We start from the raw sequence: 20,979 nt of genomic DNA on the forward strand, positions 1-20,979 counted from the left end.
TGGTATAGACCACAGGTCTATGCCAAAATAAAATGACTTAGACCTCATCGAATTGGCATCTAGACCATAACATTGAAAAAATAATAACACAAATTTAAAACATTTTCATTTACTTCTAATATACTTAGAAAGTGTATTTTCTTTCCATTTCTGTAATATCCTTTCCTCATAATGTTTATCAGACATCGACTGACCATGCAAGGCCCTCTTGGATAACTTTATTGCTTTAAATCTAGAAAATTGGCATAGACAATTTGGTCTATCTCAATTACAGTTGGCATAGACCAGTGCCATTTGACATAGACTCGGTCTATGGTTAATTTCGAACACTGCCCTCGGTCCAATGGGGCATGAATTTTCGTTTTTTTTCTCCTCGTACGACAGGGTTTTTGGGTTTTTTTTTTATCGGATGGTTGTGATTGTGAAATACGCTTGGGTGGTTTTGAATTTCCCGGACGAGCCCCCTCCCTATACTTCAGAAAAGGCAGCATGGTTGATAATTTTTCTATGCGAAATTTGACTACTAAGTCATGACATTTAGTCTGAGTCAATCTCACGCTTTATTTGTAATATATACAGAACATATAAGAAAACATTTACAGGCCCACCAGACTCCAGGGTTTAATATTTTAAGAAGCCCGATCCCGATTTTACTGGCCTCGGGCATCGGGCCGCTGGTTAACGTCGAAGACTGATTAACAATGATACTGTTTCTAAGTATCTGCATATCATTTATCCTCCTGAACTTGAGATTAACTCGACTACATGTATGGAGTCGCATTGTTCTGCCTCATATTTAGACCTTTTTTTTTAATTTGACAGGCAAGGAAAATTAAACACGAAGATATATGATAAACGTGATGATTACAATTTCCCTATTGTCAACTTTCCACACTTGTCAAGCAACATTCCATCTTTTCCCGCGTACGGTGTATTTGTTTCCCAGTTGATTCGCTACGCTAGACATGCTAGAGGAAGCTCTTTGTATAAAGACTTCTTGAACAGATCTGTGTTGCTTGCCAAAAAACTGTTGACACAGGGATACCAAATGCCCAAGCTTATATCATCAATGAAAAAGTTTTAAGGGCGACACCACAAACTCGTTAACAGATACAGCATCAGTGTTTCAAAATTGTCTCGTGATATACTCTGCGCTACATAACTAATTTTTCTGGTCTCTTACCTGATTTGACTTTGAGAAATGCATGACGAGTGACACATGTGGAGCACTCACTCATGAAGTGCTCACTCTTCTGGAACACCTGGCCTCACCCAGGATGATTCTAGGGTTCATGCGTTTCCTTGTTTTTTGTGTGTTTTTATGTGTCGATCGTATTTATTTTCAATTTTGTCCCTGGTCTTTCCATTTTGATTGCCACATTTGTACCCTTTCTTGAATATACTTTAAATATAGATATTTTTAGGAGGTTTTTAGAAGGTTTGAAATAAGAATTTATCTGCTTGCTTGTGCTATTATAAATGCTCACCTACATGTAGTAGATTTTGAAAAATCATATTGATATTTTTTGGCACTATTGTGTGTTTGACCCATCAACTCAGACACACATAAGCTTGTAATTGCATGGTATTGTACATGTATGTGATCCTAATAAGTACTTGTATCACCAAATATTGAATCACTGAAATTGAGTGCAAATGAGAAAGAAATGTTATTGCTATACATACAGTGTACTGTTTACTTTAGGTGAACTAATGCTGAGTTGCTTGTGCTCTATTTGTATGAATGCACTTGTTCTTGCATTATGCAGGATTTGGTGTATTTGCCGAAAAAGACTTCAGAGCAGGGGATTTTCTTCTAGAATATGTTGGAGAAATAATTACTGAAGAAGAGGCATTTGAAAGGCAGAGAAAATGTGATGAAAATAATTTTTTTTTTACAAGAACAAAGGAAAAAGTATGTGGTAAGTTTTATACATGAATGATGGTAGACATCAGAAAGTGTTTTGTTTTCAGTTTGCAAAGCTCATTGTTGTTTTCTAAATTAAACGACATGTACATGTAAGAACATTATTGATCTTTATTTGGTTAATGCATAATTGAAATAGTTTTTTGTACCGGACTTGACAAAGTCGGGGTAATGTGATACCTGTACATGTATTTGCTTTGTGCCTGACTGTCTGTCAGCGTGTGTGCCTACTTGCTTATTGCGTGTCTGCCTGATAGTTTTTTATACGCCCGTCGAAGACGGGACGTATTATGGTATGGCGTCGTCCATCTGTCTGTCCGGACCTTGTGGGCAGGATACAGACTGAACCATAAGCCCTAGGACTTTACAACTTGGTACATTTGATCACCATGATGAGAGGAAGATACCTATTGTTTTTCAAGGTCAAAGGTCAAGGTCGTAGTATCACTTTTTAGGAAAACCTTGTGGGCAGGATACAAACCGAACCGTAAGCTCCAGGATATTATAACTTGTATATTTGATCACCATGATGAGAGGAAGATGCCTATTGTTTTTCAAGGTCAAGGTCGTAGTATCACTTTATAGGAAAACCTTGTGGGCAGGATACAAACCAAACCGTAAGCTCCAGGATATTATAACTTGGTATATTTGATCATCATGATGAGAGGAAGGTGCCTATTGTTTTTCAAAGTCAGAGGTCAAGGTTCTAAGGCTATCCCTCTTTATATCTTGATATCCATTTCTACAAGCATAATAATGAATTAGCTCACAGAGGACAGTGCTAACTTCACTAAAATATGAATCCCACTAAAATATGTTTTCCTTGAGCAAAATCTACGGGCGTATTATGCCACATTGGCGTTGCTCTTGTTGGTTTATTTTTCCTCAACTATTTTGTGCAGGATGTTCATGCTGTGTACATACTTTGTTACATGTAATACTCTGTCACATACCAAAATTAGGTCACTGCCTTTTGTATTTTGACCTTAACCAATTAAAGAAATTGGGTTTTTGGGAAATATCTCCTCAACTAGTTCAATCAGGATATTCATATTTGGTACATGAGTAGGTATATTGTGTAATATACCATAGTGTTCAATCTAAAGCAATTTAGCATGGCGCGGTGTCATGCCCTTTTCCTGATGCCATGTCCTTTTTTTCCGGCGCCATGCCCTTTTTCTCATTCAAACCTATCGACAACAGAGCGCCATTTATTTCTTTTTGGTAAAAGTAATCTTAAAACTACATTAGACCACTGGTCGTCTCTAACGAAAAAAGAAAGATACAACGAGTTAAGTTCATTGTATGAAATTTAAATTGAGGAAATTTTACATGACCTGAAGTTATGAAATAATGCCCCCCTCCCCCCTATATACTAGTATATTAAATATTGTTTTTTCTGAATCTGTGTAATTTTTTTTGCAAGGCAAGTACATGAAGATGCATATAACACTTTCTCAAAAAGAGAAAGTATATACATGTAGGATGTATTGCAAAGTTATATATATTACTAAATATTGTTGCCTTTAAAATCAAATAATTACGATAACAAAGTGCCCTAAAAATCCGAAAATTGCATAACGTGTGCCCTTTTAAGGCAAAATTTTGTGTGCCTTGTTTCTTTCTATACCAAAAGTAGGTCACCGCCACCTATATTTTCCATTGTTTTTTTTTTTTACAGAGTTTACAGCCCTTGACACTTAGAATATCTCCAGAATAGTAGATTAATTTTTTCATCGCAACTCCTCTTCAATGGTTTGAGGGAAAATGTTTTGAAACTTTGTAAAACGTAAAGGCATGATATGAAGATGCACATGGAGGAGGGGCATTATGGTCCATTGTTTTTAATTTTTTTTAAAGAGTTACAACCCTTACCACTTTCAATTTTAGTCAAAATATAGGTTAATCTCATAACTTTGCCATTTCTGCTGACTTGCTACCACTTTGAGATACATCTATTTGTTATTTTCAGTATTGATGCTTCATCAACTCAAGATCATATATGCCAGTATGTCAATGATGGGAACAAGATGGCTAATGCTGTCATGAAACTTTTGACTTTTGAGAGGCCTTGTCTATGCTTGTTTGCTGTCAGAGATATTCAAGAGAAAGAAGAAATACTGTATAACTATGGAGATACTCAGAATCTCTGGTGGAGAAATAAGGTACAGATATTGAAGAAAGCATAATAATTTCTCAATCTACTGTGATTGACTTGATCCACGATATCAAATGTTCAATGAACTGGATTAAATTTCTTTAGATATAAAGTTATATAATGATTTACCCTTGAATTGAGGCATTAATACAAATTTGAAATTTGATAACCATGAAGATGAATAGTTTCAGTTTACATTGTATTTTGAGTTTTTCACCTCTCAACCTATACTTGAAGTTTATGGCTTTTCTCATCCCATGGAAGGAAATGATATACAGTGGAGCCTCGTTAATCCGGACACTTTGGTTCCCAGCAAAATCGTCCGGATAAATGAAGCGTCCGGATAATTGAATCGCATATTTTCTAGCTTTGCATAAGTAACCGATATGTGCCTACTTTATTGATGCATAGTGAATTAAACATATTCTATCATTGGATTTAACCATTTGCATTAGTAAATAAATTATGATAATGTTAACATTTACATGTATTTCAAAGCACTAAAATTTAATGTACGTGTTCAGAGTATTTGTCTGTGCTTACATTGTACATACATATGATCCCTACAAATAAATATACAAAACTGTGTACCGTATGCACTAAAACAAATAACGAAGCACTTTATGTAACTATAAGTAAATAAATCATTAGTAACTAACATAATCATTTACACTTCAAACATTTCATCACACTTTTACTTCTTAAAGAGGCCGGTAATTTCCATCTGTCACGATTCACGGGTTCGGCGGTCTGTTAAAACAATCTTCATCGTCCAAAGTTGATATAAGAATTTCGTGATTATCATGTCAGTTGACAACATTCTTTAACCAAAATTCAATCTGCCAGAGTTTATATTTCTTATTCTATAATTATCCAAGACAATATCGGGAGAACAAAATCATTTAAGCTCGTAATATCAAGACCTACTACTGCTTTGATCTAGTCACGCGCACCTATTATTTTCATGATGCAATAATAACGGAACAAAACTCGGGTGAAACAAACATTACAGGTACATACAGAATTTAATTGTCATTTTCCTTAAAATGGTAATTTTCTCACTTCTACCCAGAGTTTAAAAATTCGAAAGCAATAAAGCTCTTCAACATCGTAACAAGAATCAATCGTACACAGGTACATTCTCCATGCGTGACATTCTAAACATTAAAAACTTACTACATATATATGTGCATGAACATACATGTATATTTCACGCCAATCAACAGTATCAAATCCAGAATCTAGAAGTATAATCTACACTCTTTAGATTTGAATAAGCCGATATCAATTTACGAATCAGTACAACTGATATGTGTAGCAGTTAAAAAATATCATTACGGCATGATGTTTAATTTATTAATACTATTAGGGTATTGATCAAGACTATAAAACGATATGCTACAGATTTATTTACAAAATTCAACACTACACGCAATAAAGATCTTATGTGCGAAAATTGGCAATACAATGTCTCGATCGGCACGTGCTATCTAACGGACTTATCATTACACACCACCTAATTGGAGGGAGGTGTTGACAGGGTACAGGTAATCACTTCAATTAGACAGTTGGCTTGTTTTCTTTATAATTTACGCCTTGCTAAACTTGTCCGACACAGACCTTCCCTAAACAAAATTACCGTCCGGATTAACGGTACGATTTTCTTTGCATTATAACGTTTTGTAGTAAAAAGTGACCGTCCGGATCTGGAACGCAAATTTCCGGATTAATGATGCAAAATAATGTATAAAAATTCTGTTCCCTAGAAAAATCGTCCGGAAGGTGAAGCGTCTGGATTAATGGCGTCCGAATTACTGAGGCTCCACTGTATATTTTTATGGGTGGTCAAGTAATAAGAAGTCATGGATTTTCCTTGCTCTCCTAGGGGGCTTTATAATTTTTTAAAGAATCTTCTATCATTCTGAATTTTCAGAGAGTTACTAGGGATGAATATGATTATGGTAAAGGGAAGAATTATTTGTTTTCGTTTTCATAGTCATTATGAACATACTTGTACATGTCAAATTTAATTAATAAGTGTAACTGAGAAATTGCATTGTTCATTTTTTTTTTATCACAAATAATCTTTTTCTGATCTACATCAGAGTTCTTGAAAACTTCTACCAATTAGCCGGACAACAGGTCCTGCTAGTATGAAATTGTTACAGGACCTATCAACAACATCTTGCAGGACCCACTGTTATTTGTCCTAAAAAAGTACACAGTGTATAATAACATTATACACTTTTTGTGTGTGGGGGTGGGGGTGGTGGTATTCGTCTTGTAGCTGACATACACATAAATTATTATCCTAACTTCATTTTATTCAGGTAGGAAAAAATGGTACTTTTCAGATGATGCAGATTATAAAAATGTTAGTTTTTAAAAATGGCAAAATATTAGTTCATGTATGCTGTCATGTTGAGTTTTAAATCTTTGTTTTTTCCAGAAATTTTACCATATAGCTTTATTGGCATCAATCATAATACGGATGGCCGCTTTCGACTAGGAAGCTTTAGATCACTAGTGTTTGTGTAATTACAAAGTTATCTGTTTAACTTGGTAATGGTATGACAAATTTTTTTAAAATTAGGTAATCAACAGTTAAGGGCATGATATGCAATCAATCAGAGGTGTTGCATTTCCACTAAAAATAACATACATTTACATGATGTAGGTGGTCAGCGCATGACGAGTACAATCTCTGGAATTACGTGAAACTCGTGAAATTCCAGGTCTTAATTTGTTTGCCTAGTACAATTACACATTTATTTCTCTTCAAAGAAACCAAAAAAAATCCTAAAGATATTGTATCATTCGGGAATGCCAAATAAAATAATTTTAAAGAAAATGTTAGAGAGTAACCTGTGACATCCGGGCATAATTTAATGGTGTGCCTTTAATATTTTCACGTGGAGAGAAAAAGAATATATATTAAATCCCAGCAGAATACTGCGCCAATGAGAGATGTTAATATATCTTCTTGTGATATTAACATACTGTTACAATAATGGAATAAAAATTCACAGGAATTTTCTATCTCATGTTGAAACTATCGTAAGAATAACAAATATTTGTCTGCATTTTTTGTCGGACAATAGGACCAACAATTATCAGAATTTTGCCAGATCCTATGAAAACTTACCAGTCAAGACTAGAGGTCCGGTGGTTTTCAAGAACTCTTCTACATCAAATTTAACTTGTCTGTCTGTCCTTCATTAAACAACTTATCACAGTTTCAACTGATCTGAAATTGATGGGCCAGTTTCAACATGGCATGAAATATGGGGATACCATTGTTATAAAAGAGGTGCTGTTAACGAGGTCCTTGCATTTCCATGATTTAAGTTTGTTGATGAGAAATAATTCCACAGGCAAGTCTATACTAATATCTCACTTTCCCAAATCAATTTTTCACTCACCCCAGGCAATGGGAAAGCACAATTCTAGACCCCTGAGTATGGGTATGGATTCATAATGACTATGGCCAATATTTCTTATTTATACTTCAAGCTTCAAGGAAGTGGTAATAGAGTTATTAATACTGCCCCAGACTTCTGAAAGTGTAGTGTAAATGAAAAAAAGGAGGTGATGTCCAAATAGGTTCTACCTTGCAAGAGCTGGGAACATGGCTTAAAATCTTCTCTCTTTCTTGAAGCTTGAATTTTTATTTCTACTTCATTGCTTAGTTTAATGCACGTTCTTTTTTTTTTATTAGTTAAATGCATGTTCTTTTTTTTAAAGTTTTTTCTTTAAATGAAATAATTATGTCTCCCCTTCATTGAAGGGAGACATATTGTTATTGTGCCCAGTTCTTTTATCAAGGTCATTCGACTTTAGGTCGGGTGACCTTATATTGATTCTGTAGATTTTTCTTGTTATTTTTCTTCTTCGACGAAGTGTTTTTTGTCGGAGCCATAACTCGAAAAGGCTGAAAGGATTTATCTCAAATTTTCAGAGAGTATTACTTCCAAAAAATTGTTGTTGATAATTTTTCTCAATTTTTAAAGATTCCTTTTCCTTCTAGAGTTATACCCCTTTTTTAGCTCACCTGAGCTGAAAGCTCAAGTGAGCTATTCTGATCACATTTTGTCTGACATCCGTCCGTCCGTCTGTAAACTTTTCACATTTTCGACTTCTTCTCTGAAACTGCTGGGCCAATTTCAACCAAACTTGGCAGGAAGTATCATTGCGGGATGGGGATTCAAAATTGTTCAAATGGTGCCCCTGACCCCTAGGGTTTTGTACTTAGGGGCCAAAAAAGGTGAAAATGTACCATTTCTTAAAAAATCTTCTTGTCAGAAGGCACTGGAGAGAATGATTTGATATTATGCATGAAGCATCTTGGGGACCACAAGATTTACATTTGTTCAAGAGAAATTGATCGGCCGACTTAGGGGCCCATAAAGGGGGTTCAAAGTTTGACATGGACTTATATAGAAAATAATACGAAAAAATCTTTTTCTGTAAAAATACATGGCAGAATGACTTGATATTATGCATGAAGCTTCCTAGCAACAACAAAAATCAAGTTTGTTAAAGGGAAATTGGTCTGTCGATTGACCTAGGGGGCGTAAAGGGGGTAAAAGTTTAACATAGGCTGATATAGGAAAATGTATTTTAAAAAAATCAACAAGTTTCAGGTGAGCGTTGTGGCCCATGGGCCTCTTCTTTTGATTTTCATCACCAGTTTTGTCCGCACAATATCTCTGTTACCATTCATGCTAAAAAGTCGTGATATTTTTCATTATGTAGGAAAATGTATGTACTTTTGCTGATGCTGTATCAAACATATTCTATCTGGTCCCAGAAAAATGCTCAGTAGGGAATGAATGCAAGGGGTAATTTTGTAGCATCAAAATCACAGTTTTCTCTCTATATAACTTTTTAACTAGAAATATTTAAGTTGACATAAATGGATAAGTTGTTAGAAATGAGAAGTTACATCATCTGAAAGTATTGGAAATTGCTAGCCCCTTTCTTGAGGGATCTGTAGCCCCTAAACTCTGAAATTCTGAGCCTTAAAATTACTATTTTTCTTGTGCTGGAGGAGAGGGTTCGATACTCCATGGTGCCAAACCAAAAGCGTTGAAAATGAAATTCGTGAAAAAATAAGTACAGTGTGTGAACATTTAGCCGAAGAGTTCAGTAAGCAAGTGCATAAATAATTGAATTATAGTTTGTTTTTTCGAATATAAAATAAGCAAGTTGTCCCAATCATAGGATCAAATGGATTTTAGTTTCATTTAGTTTTGTACATGAATCATTCTCTGAGGTCACTCCTATAAAAGTTCAAATTTGAAGTGAGCTATTTTAAGCTCATGGGCCTCTTTTAATTGTTTGGTGTGTTCAGGTGTGCTATTCAAACCTGTAATTTTTTATGTATTTGTTTTCATGAAAATATTTTTGTTTTTTTTCTAGAGAGTGTCAGCAGTCTGAGAATTTAACTTTCCCAGTAGCATAGACAATCGGTCTATGCCAAATACTTGTGGCATAGACCTACAATATTTTGTTATAGACCTGATGTGAAAAGCAAAATGTGTTTACTTCCTACTCAATACAATTACATCCAATGTCTTTAAAATTATTTTAAACAATAAATATCCATCAGAAAAGCAATATAGAATAACTCCCTAAAATGCAATACTATTTTAACTGAGACAAATTCAGGAGAAATGAATTAAATATGCCATACTAAGACAAATATAGTCTAGCTTAATCACAAGTGGTATAGACCTGATCCATTTGGCATATACTCGGTCTATAGGTCTACTACTAAATTCTCACACTGTGTCACAATTAACAGCGTCTTCATTAGAAATTAATGAAATATGTACTATACATTTGACATACTGTATCTTGTTTTTCATGTATTGAAGATTTGGAATTTCAACTACCCTATCCATCATGTCTGTCAGACATTGTTGAAGATTCCAACATACCTGAAATAGGTATGAATATTAGCTGTATTTAATCTCAATTGATGCTTCTTTGAATTACTGTCCTGAGTTCAATAAATTTTCTCTTTAGATATGGTAGAAGCTGGGCAATTTGTTTCATACTACACACATAGAATTTTTATACACCAAATTGAAAAACGGGGAAGTATTATTGTATGGTGTTATACCTCCATCTGTCTATGTCTGTCTTTAATTAGATCACACATTTATGTCTTTGTCTTACACATGACTGGATTGAATTTATGAAACTTGGTAGAAATTATCCCCAATGTAAGATTTATATGAAATTGGTCTTTCTAATATAACATTTTGTAAAATTTATCTCTCTAATGGTTGGTATATATATGTAAAATTGGTCTCGATAATGTTATGTATATTTATATAAAATTGGTCCCCCTAATGTTTGGTGTATATATATAATATTGCTCTCCCTAATATTATATATATTTATATAAATTTGGTCCCCCTAATGTTTGGTGTATATATATAATATTGGTCTCCCTAATGTACATATAAGATTAGTCTCCCTAATTTTAGATATGTAGAAAAGTTGTCTCCCGTATTGTTAGGTATATGAAAGTGATTTAATGTTACTAGTACATATAGAATATTTTCAACATTAAGTGTAAATGTTGGTTAAGGAATTATACCATAATGCATACTGAGTTAACTTCCTATTTTAGTAAATTCAGGGAGCATTATCATATGGCAAACATCTGTTTTACCCACTAAATTTTCATGGCAACTTAATATATTGCCCCAGTCTTGCAGTAGAAGATAGTTATACATGAAGCTGACTTCTACACATCATTTATACCAAAAAAAATAGACAGTATTGTTTGCTTTTAATATACACATCACATGTAACACTGAATATGTAAGGACATGTAGTGGATGGAAAATTATCAAAATGCCAACTCTTAATTTTTGTATAATTTTTTTTTTCAATTTCAGTGCCACTCCAGTGTCCAATCTCATCAATCAGACATTTGCATTCTGAGACAGCTCATGGGTAATAAGTTTCTCTTTTCTTTATGTTCCACCCCTTAAATACCAAATTATTTTTGCAAAAAGATGTACATCTGTCATGTTCATAATTTATAGATGATTTTTAGTTGTACAGGTGAAGATCTTAGGAAACTAAAAGCATACATATCAGCAGAGATTTCATGCATTCTGCAGAACTATACACTTAAGAGTTATGTTTGGCTTAGAAGTCTTGTCGTTGCAAGACTTACACTATTCAATGCAAGAAGAGGTGAGGAAGCATCAAGGATGCTTACAAACGAATGGGAAGATGCAAAGAAAGGTGTTTGGATTCAAGAGGATGAAGTAGAAAAAATTTCTGATCCAGCAGAACAATATCTTGTAGACAATTTCAAGATGGCCTACTTGAAAGGAAAGGGCAGAAAATATGTACCTGTGCTGATTCCTGTTGACCTTATCCAAGCAATAGACAGGATAAGCAATGATAGACGGGATTTTGGCATAAGAAAAGAAAATCCCTTCTTGTTTGCAACAAAAAATGGATTTTCACATTGTTCTGGATGGCATGCTGTAGCAGAAGTTAGTGAAAGGGCTGAGATCAGCATTCCTGTAACAGCAACCAAGATAAGACATAGATTGTCGTCAATCTATGCCAGTTTGGAGATGAAACCAGAGGACAGGAAAGTTATCCTAGAGTACATGGGGCACGAAGAAAATATAAACAGAGAAAATTACCAATGTCCCCCTGCAGTTAGAACAGCACGTGTGATGGGGAAAATGCTGACAACCATTGATGGAGGTATATATTATTACTCATTACTTGACTTCACCTAAGCCATGAATTGATTGCTTTGTCATTTCATAGAAAATTCAGTATTATGGACCATTTTATCTCACGTGGAACAGCAGTTTTATGTGAGCTTTTCTGATCACAATTTTTCCGTTGTCTGTCCTTCGTAAATTTTTTAAGTGTTAGACTTCTTCTCTGAAATTGCTAGGCAAATTTCAACCAAACATGGCAGGAAACATTATTGCGCGGTGGGGATTCAAATTTGTTCAAATGGTGCTCTTGGCACCTAGGGTTCTGTACTTAAGGGCCAAAAAGGGTGAAAATGTACCATTTCTGAAAAAATCTTCTTTTCAGAAGGCACTGGAAAGAATGATAAGATTTTATGCATGGGACATCTAAAGGACCATGAGATTCAAGTTCATTCAAGAGAAAACGATCTGCAAACTTTGGGGGCCCATATAGGGGGTTCAAAGTTTGACGTAGGCTTATATAGGAAATAAGATTAAAAAAATTGTGAAAGTACATGGCAGAACCACTTGATATTTTGCATGAAGCTTCCTAGCAACAAAAATTGTTAAAGTGATATTGGTTTGTCAACTTGTCGACTGCCCATAAGGGGATGGGTGGGGATGGGGTGGTGGTTTCAAATTTTACCCATGGGGGTAGGTTCAAAGTTAAACATATGCTTATATAGGTAAAGATATAAAAAAAAATATTCTGCGAAAGTACTAATAAGACTGGACATGAGAAGCCTCATGATTAAAAATGTGATCCCATAACCACTTTGACATGGAGGCCCCTATACAGTAAAAGATATAAAAATGTTCTTCTGTGAAAGTACATGTACTAAGCAGAATGATTAGATATTTTGCATGAACTTCCCAGCAACAAGAGGAGTCAAATTATTCAAGGGAAATCAATCCATTGACTTAAGCATGTTAAGGGCCTGCAAGTGGATGAAAGTTTAACAAAGTCTTATACTGGAAAAGATATAAATTGTCTTTAGTGGAAGTACTGAGCAGAATGACTTGGTATATTGCATAAAGCTTTCTAGCAACTTTTATGTTTAGGTGAGCATTGTAGGCCATTGGCCTCTTGTTTATATATAGCTGTATTATAGGTAGTTACAAATTGTAAATTTCCAATTTTTCTGCTGAAGTGGGGCAATGGTGTCACTTGGACATATCTAATACTATCTTTGCAGTTAGATTTCTTAATTTTTTACCCCTCTGCCAATTTTGGCCTAAGGGTATTGTCAACACAAAGTCAGATGGGAGTGTATTAGTGTTTGTGTGTGTGTGCATTAGACTATTGTTTCCAGGCCATACATCCTTTGATTTTGGAGTAAGACCACTGAATCTTACTAGGATGTTCACTTACATAGGGTAGATGTGCATTTCAGGGTCAAATGTCAGGTTGACATTTGGGGAGGTTACTATAACTTAAAATAGCAAAATTGTTTTAGGAAAATATTTCCTAAACTATAAAAGATGGATCATTGAACTTTGGTAGGATGTTTACTCAGAGAGAGTAGATATGCCTTTTGGGGTCAAAGTATCAATTTGACCTTTGGGGAGGTCAATGTAAATTAAAATAGAAAAATCTTAAGTATAGGAGATGGATCATTGAAACTTGGTAGGATCTTTACTGATATAGTTTATATTTGTTTTTTGGGGTTAAAATGTAAATTTGACCTTTGGAGAGATCACTATTATTAAAAATAACAAATTTGTTTACTAAAAATAGCAAATTAGCTATCTCCTAAACTATAGAAGATGGATCATTGAACTTTCTCAGGATGTTTACTCAGATAAGGTAGATGTTGGGGTCAAAATGTGAATTTGACCTTTGGGGAGGTCACTGTTACATGTACTGAAAATATAAAAAAGTCTTAAATTTAGAAGATTATTGAAACTTGGTAGGATGTTAATCAGATATGGTAGATTAGCCTTTTTGTGTCAATATGTCAAAATGCTGAGGGTTAATCTGCAAGTTTGGAGAACCTATTTTTATTTTACTCATGACCGTTCATTCCTTACCATGAGTTGGCATTGTATCATTTTGTACTCTTTTTCAGTGGAACATACATGTAATGGAAACACAGAAAATGATGAAAATGGACAGGGTGACTATGAGGGAAGCAGTAGCTGCAGCAACCAAAGGAACAAGTCAGGTAAAGCTGTTAATCAATTATGTCTCCCCCAGCAAAAGGAGTACAACAATATACCATGGTGTTATAAATTGTGATACAGAAGTTTCGGTTTGATTCATGATACATGTATGTTAATCCACCCAAATGATATGGCTCCATTTCATTTTTAACTCACTATAGCTGAAAGCTCATGTGAGATTTTTTGATTAGTTTGTCTGTCATCCGTCAGTCGGTAAACTTTCCACATTTTCAATTTCTTCTCCAGGCCAATTTCAACCAAACTTGGCAAAACGTATCATTGCGCGATGGGGATTCAAGTGTGTTCAAATGGTGCCCCTAGGCACAGGGTTCTGTGCTTATGGGCCCAAATGGTTAAAAAGGTACCATTCTTAAAAAATCATCTTGTCATAAAGCACTGGAGAGAATGATTTGATATTATGCACGGGGCATATAAGTGACCATGAGATTCAAGTATATTGTTACTGGTTCTATCCTCCACCAATAAAAACTGGACACCATTGTATGATGGAAAATTGTTGAGTGTGGCAAAAAAAAACAAACAAACAATATCAGGTAATGAAAAAAGGTGTCATCAATGTATGGTAAGACAGTAAAAGATGTCTCTTGCAGATGTGAATATGGCATTTTCCCATAAAATAAAGCATCCCACATGACTATGCTATCTTCACTTGAGGGCACAAAAAGCAACATGATCATCCTTGCACTTCCAAACTTGGATTTTAACATTTTTTTGCATGAGAAGCAAAAAAAAAATTAACAGTAAAGAATTTAAGAATATGTGAGGTAACCATAAATGCATCAACAACTAGTGCAGATGTTGCAAATTGAATTAATTTTAGTAGATTTGGCCGATGTGGTACTTAGGTTTAAGTATATCGGGGCACCTATTAATACTAGCTAGTGGGTTCAAACTTTTTTTTTTGGTAGGGCACTGGCTTTTAAATCTGAAGGTTGTATTTGAGACTTAGTGATACTTCCTAACAATTACACTTCATTTCTTTCACAGTAAAGTGGTAATTGGAGGACACACAGCTTTTGCAGGAGCAATTTTAGGATTTAGCATAAATTCATTCATGCTTCGCTCAAATTTTTGCTAGGAAGAAGTTTTGCTTTTGTAGCATGATACAAAAATGATGATCAAATAGATTTTGAGTGTATTTTACAACTAATTTAATCTCCTTATGATGTTGAATGTTTGGCCGGGTTGCAGAACCTGCATTCAGCTTTGAAGTATGGTGAATGCCAGGTGATCAGCTGGCTGAGCAGACCAATTGTGCATGCAATGTACTTTGTGTAATCAAATCATCTCATGGCACCTCTAACTTGACATCCTTCAAACTTTGTACAATTGTATGGAGACATTAAAGATGTATTTTTGACTTTTTGGAAGCGCTCTGACATTTTTCCAAAATTTACATTTAGTTGAACTTTGTCACTTTCACAACTTGTTTTGAATAGACAGTACCTACTTTGTAAAATTGACTCCTCTCATAGCATTTACTTCACATTGTTCAGACCTTGCTTGTACAGTTGTAATGAACACATTGAAGATATGTATGTGATTTTTAGGAAGTGTTCAGACATTTTTTGGAAAAGTTTACATGTAGTTGAACTTTGTATTTTTCTCAGTATGTTTTGTATAAATGGTACCTGCACAATGTTATTAACTCCTCTCACAGCTTTTATTTGATATTCTTCAGACCATGTACAGTTGTAATGAACACGAAGAAAATCTGCATGTGGCACTTTAGAAGTGTGCTACATGTTCATATCTTTGTAATTTTCCCAGCATGATATCTAAAGGCATGGCCTAAAATATTTCATTTTATGTCAGTGAATAATGTATTAAATCAACCATGCCATTTTGGCCAATTTTAGTATTTCTTGAAACCAACCCTAACCTTAACGTCTATACCTGTAGTCTGTAATGCATATTTAAATATATTTCAGGTTCTGTTCAGGAGTCCCTAAATGGTATTCAATGTTCTGCAATGCTTCCAGGTATAGTTATGCTTTCATTGTTCTTTCGAATAATTTAATCAGTGCTTTAACATGAAGATGTTTAATAAGCTCTGTTTTAATGTGATGAAACTTTGAAACTTGAACACAAGGATTGTAAAAACTGTATTCTCAGATATTTGAGTCATCTGTTTTTCTCTCTTGATCATTTCTTTTTACCTCATTTTGGGTATTGATCTACATAACATTCTAAGTTACATTTCCGGAAATATTGCCTTTTACAATTTACTGACTTCTTAATTTCCTAATGAATAAGTAGACTACTGATGAATTCCATTCAATTTTAGAGGAAACTTGTTATGTTAATGAAGAAGATACTAACGGTGATGATGAACAGGTGGAATCAGTTCAAAAGAATGTTCCTAGGACATCTAGAAAATGCTCAGGCAAGAATTAAGTTTCATATTATATTTGCTCTACTGTTCTTAAACAATTGGATTATGCAATTTAATCAACTTTTGCTTGTAAACCGAAGCCATTGAGGTGTCATTCCATGTTCTGTCATCTTTTAACTGTCCATTCATCCAGAACTGTATTACTTTTGTTACTGCTTCTCAAAGGGCAAGGTCTCTGGCTTGAGTACAACTGCAGTTAACATTTTTATACGCCCGTCTTAAGACGGGACGTATTTGGTATGGCGTTCATGTCCGTCCGTCTGTTAGCTTTTTCGTGTCCGACCCGTAACTTACATGTAAATATTACAAGGCCTAGAATCATCAAACTTTGTCTGTAGATACATCTTGGGTAGAAGGTGTGTCGCACATTAAAACCAGGTCACTGTGACTTTTCATTAAGAAGATATGGCCATATATGGCAAAAACTTGTCCGGCTCATAACTTGAAAACTATTAGACCTAGAATCACCAAAATTGGTCAACTAATGCATCTTAGGTAGAAGGTGTGTCGCATCCTACTTTAAGGTCACTGTGACATTTAATTAAGGTGATATAAAAAAAGAATGTTTTAATGGGTACAATCTATACTGTTAACAATATGTGACGGGCGTATCATGTGCCGTGGCGGTGCACTTTATTAAATGTGTAAATAAGGCATCACACCTTCATTTAAATTAGAACATGGATATATTTAACATAGATGACATTATGTGAGAATACCAATAAAAACATGGATGCCATTATATACATGTAGGTGAAAAATTGTTGAGTGTGGAGATAAACAATCAATAATCTCATAAAAACAAAGCAAATACAGAGGACAAGTTTGACTTTGATGACATATTATGCTAGAAATACTGCCCTTGAAAATTTTAATTCCACCACTTTTAACTTCAGATGAAATATCAGAATGTGATATGTTGGATTTACATTTAGTGCAAAAGTATATTGAGCAAAGATGAAGGTCAAAATTGTTGTAAAGTTGATGGTATTTGTCTTTTCAAAGTTACTGTCCTTGAATTGTTAGATTTTAATAATCATTGTTAAAGTGAATGATAATTGTATTATGGGTCAGTACAAGGAATTCTTGAGGAGATGAGCAGTAGGGAAACAAACAAATTGTCTTCTCAGAAAGACTTACTGTAGTTTCATCATTTTTTGTCGATCATCAATTTTCGTGGATTTTGTTGTTGACTTCATACATGAATTCAAATGTTCAACGAAATGTTATAATTACCTATATATGTTAAATATAAAACATTCATCCATGAATTCAAATATCCTAGAATCTAAGCATCTTTGCTTGAACCGAAGCACCTACTGAAAACCATGGAATTCCATGACCGGGAATATTAATGAAACCAAAGTAACTATTTTCAGTAAAGCTTCTCAAGGAAATACAGCTTTGCCCCATCCATCTCACTGTGTTTTACTGTTATTGCTTCTTGCTGGTTTACACCAGTAAAATCAACACAACCACCAACAGCCATAAAACAGATTTGTAATGTTAGACAAGCTAGATGGCAACATTTAAAAAGACATAACTTTCATATTTTGGAAGACACATTATTTCGTTTTGGTGTTCAAATTATAATGAATTTACAGTTAATATAAAATCATACTTTTTGTTGTAGTGAAATGGTCAAGAGAAGATAGCATTATTGTAAGAAATCATTTTAGGGACTTTGTATATCAGACTGCCATCTGCTTCACAAATGAGAGACCACTGCAAAGTAAGCATTTGTAATGAATACATGTAATGTAAATATATATAGAATGGAAATGATTACATGAAGGTTGTGAGATAAGATCGTAATGAATTTTATTATGATCTCCCTTAGTTTACCAAGGTTGTGATTAAGGGCTAATTATACCCCCACAAGGATAGGGGGTATACTGTTTTACCCTTGTGTGTCATCCCATCCGTCTGTCCATCATTCCATCTGTAACACCTTTCTGTTTGCCATATCTCAAAAATTATACAACTTAACATCTTAGAATTTTGTACATAGCTTTATATGGATGAGATGTATTGTGGGATGCAATTTCAGATCCATCGGACATCTACTTCCTGTTTGCCGAAAACTTAGAATTTTTCGTATGCAGTGGTCAGATACAACATTTTTCGTAACATATTTCTCAGCAACTATACATCACAGGCTACTGATATTTTGCATGAAGATTTATATAGGTATGATGTATTTAGGGATGCATTTTCAGATCCATTGGACAACTTCCTGTTTGCTGAGAACTTGGACGTTTAGAGCGGAGTATCACTAGTGAGCATTGGCTCACAGATTCCTTGTTTTCATTAAAAATAATTTGGAATTAAATGTTTATAGGACATCTTTGGTTTCTTTTGTAGGCAAAGAGGCCATTCTTCAATTTCTCGCAACAACTAACTTACAGAGCATCAGAGGTTTAACTGCACATGAACAATACACCAAAGTCAGAACAAAGCTATTTAATGACAGACTGTGAGAACAAAAACAGCAACATCCATGACAAAAATGTCAGGAACAAAGTAAAAGCAATAAACAGATTTTAGATCTACAGTTGAAGCTGATACATTACCCTATTGTCTGTCCATCTGTTGTCATTTCTTGTCATCACATTTCCTTCTAAGTTAACGAGAAGATTTGCATGAGACTTTACCGGAATGATTTCCTAGTGATTTAGTTGGTTCTAATGAATTTTATGGAGTTCAACCCCTAAGGAGCCATGACTTAAAAAGTCATCACATTTCCTCCTAGGTCATTGATTGGAATTTGATGAAACTGAACAAGAATGATCCCCTAGTTTCCAAGATTTCTGAATGTCACTTTCCTTTTTATTCTTTGAGCATAAGGGTTAAAGCTTGAATTGAGACATGGTCTATGTCTTTGAGGTCAAAAGGTCAAGGTCACTGGCCTGAATGAATACTTATATTTCACAGTTTATAGCTCTACTGAGCTTATGTGATACCCTGTCGTCTATCCATCTGTAAACTTAAGGTTCTTTGCATGGAACAGATTTTGATAAAACTCATAAAATGAGCTGGTAGTGGTCTAGATGGTACAAATCCAATTTTATTGGGTTCTGACCCCTAGGGGTCGAATAAGGGGCCACACCCTTAAAACTTGTAATACCATCTCCTGAGGTAATGAATGGATTTTGATCAAACCTACCTAGAATGATTCCCTAGTAGTTTAGTTGATCTTAAATTTTCATAGGGGTCTGACCCTCAGGGGCCCAGTTAACTGCAACATCCCAAAAAGTTTGTTATTTGCCTCTCCTCCTAGGTTATAAGTTGCATTTTGAGGAAACTTACTATGAATGATACCTGACTAGTGTGATTGGTTCAAATAAGCTCTCGTGGTGGTCCTACCCCTAAGGGCTTAGTAAGGGTGAACCCTAAAAAATTGTTATTGCATCTCTTCCTACATTATTGGTTGATATTGATAAAACTTACTCAGAATAATCCCCAAGTGGTCTAGTTGGTTTTATAAATTTTTATGGGGGTCAGAACTCCAGTTCCCACTTAGGGGCCAAGCCCTAAAAAGTTTGGTATCACAACTTCTCCTAGGTTTTTGGTTGTGTTTTGATGAAACATACCCAGAATTTTCCCTTATTGGTCTAATTAGACCATATAAATTTTCATGGGGGTCCGTTCCCTATGGGCCTATTTAAGGGCCACCCCAAAAGTTCTCCTAAGGCAATGGATGGATGTTGATAAAACATACAGCATGATCCTCTAATGGTGTAGTTGGTCCTAATGAATTTTTATCGGGGTCAGACCTCTAGGGATCCCATTAGGCACTTCAAGTTTGTTGTCCCATCTCCTACTCCTAGGTATTTGGTTCGATTTTGATGAAACTTATGCAAATTGATCCCCTAGAAGATTATTTGTTCTTATGAATTTCATAGGAATTGACCCAGTTAATGGCCATCCCCCAAAAAGATTATTATTGCATCTCCTCCTATGTCATTGGCTGGATTTTGATAAAACTTTCGCAGAATAATCCCCTAGTGGTGTAGTTTGTCCTTATGAATTTTCATGGGGCTCTTGACCCAGTCTGACAAAGTAAGAGGCAACCCCTTAATAAGTCTGTCATTGAATCTTTTCTCAGGTTTTTGGTTGGATTTTGGAGAAACTTTCCCAGATTGATCATCTGGTGGTCTAGTTGATCCTTATGAATTTTCATAGGTGTCTGACTGTAGGGGCCAAGTAAGGGAAATCACATCTCCCAGGTTATTAGTTGGAATTTGATGAAACTTACTCAGAATAATCGTCTAGTGCTTTAGTTGGTGCTAATGAATTATCATGGGTGTCCTACCCCTACAAGCCCAATCAGGGACCACACCCAAAAAGTAATGATGGCATCCTCCTATGTTATTGGTTGGATTTTGTTGAAACTGACCAAGAATGATCCCCTAGTGTTGTAGTTGGTCCTAAAAAAAAATCCATCCTTAGGGACCCAGTAAGAGGTCACATCCAAAAGACTATGTTATTGCATTTTCTCCTAAGATACCAGCTGGATTTTGATGAAACTTGCCCTCAATGATCCCCTGATGTAGTTTGTCCCAATTCT

The 20,979-nt window shown here is 34.9% G+C and overlaps 1 protein-coding gene across 3 annotated transcripts; it reads left to right on the forward strand.

Moving 5' to 3' along the window:
• The first annotated feature begins 3,580 nt into the window (after positions 1 to 3,580).
• Positions 3,581 to 20,535, forward strand: LOC130052756 (uncharacterized). 3 transcript variants are annotated; one of them, XM_056158671.1, is made up of 9 exons: positions 3,583 to 4,092; positions 9,965 to 10,036; positions 11,000 to 11,057; positions 11,161 to 11,831; positions 13,900 to 13,995; positions 15,946 to 15,996; positions 16,302 to 16,400; positions 18,043 to 18,141; positions 18,774 to 20,535. In XM_056158671.1, the coding sequence occupies exons 4-9, from the start codon at positions 11,321 to 11,323 to the stop codon at positions 18,887 to 18,889; spliced, it is 972 nt and encodes a 323-aa protein (XP_056014646.1). In that variant the 5' UTR covers positions 3,583 to 4,092; positions 9,965 to 10,036; positions 11,000 to 11,057; positions 11,161 to 11,320; the 3' UTR covers positions 18,890 to 20,535. The 3 variants fall into 3 exon arrangements, with proteins under 3 accessions (XP_056014648.1, XP_056014646.1, XP_056014647.1); XM_056158673.1 differs by lacking the exon at positions 18,043 to 18,141 and having other exon boundaries at positions 3,581 to 4,092; XM_056158672.1 differs by lacking the exons at positions 3,583 to 4,092; positions 9,965 to 10,036 and having other exon boundaries at positions 10,291 to 11,057.
• Positions 20,536 to 20,979: the final 444 nt, after the last annotated feature.

The sequence above is a fragment of the Ostrea edulis genome, chromosome 3, assembly GCF_947568905.1.
Source record: "Ostrea edulis chromosome 3, xbOstEdul1.1, whole genome shotgun sequence".
NCBI lineage: Eukaryota > Metazoa > Mollusca > Bivalvia > Ostreida > Ostreidae > Ostrea > Ostrea edulis.

Bases quoted from the DNA above. Each gene is read 5' to 3' on its own strand.
- LOC130052756 (XM_056158671.1), top strand. From the start codon at position 11,321: ATGCTTACAAACGAATGGGAAGATGCAAAGAAAGGTGTTTGGATTCAA. The intron at 16,401-18,042 runs GCAAGAATTAAG...TTTTTGTTGTAG, and splicing joins GACATCTAGAAAATGCTCAG to TGAAATGGTCAAGAGAAGAT. The intron at 18,142-18,773 runs GTAAGCATTTGT...TTTCTTTTGTAG, and splicing joins AAATGAGAGACCACTGCAAA to GCAAAGAGGCCATTCTTCAA.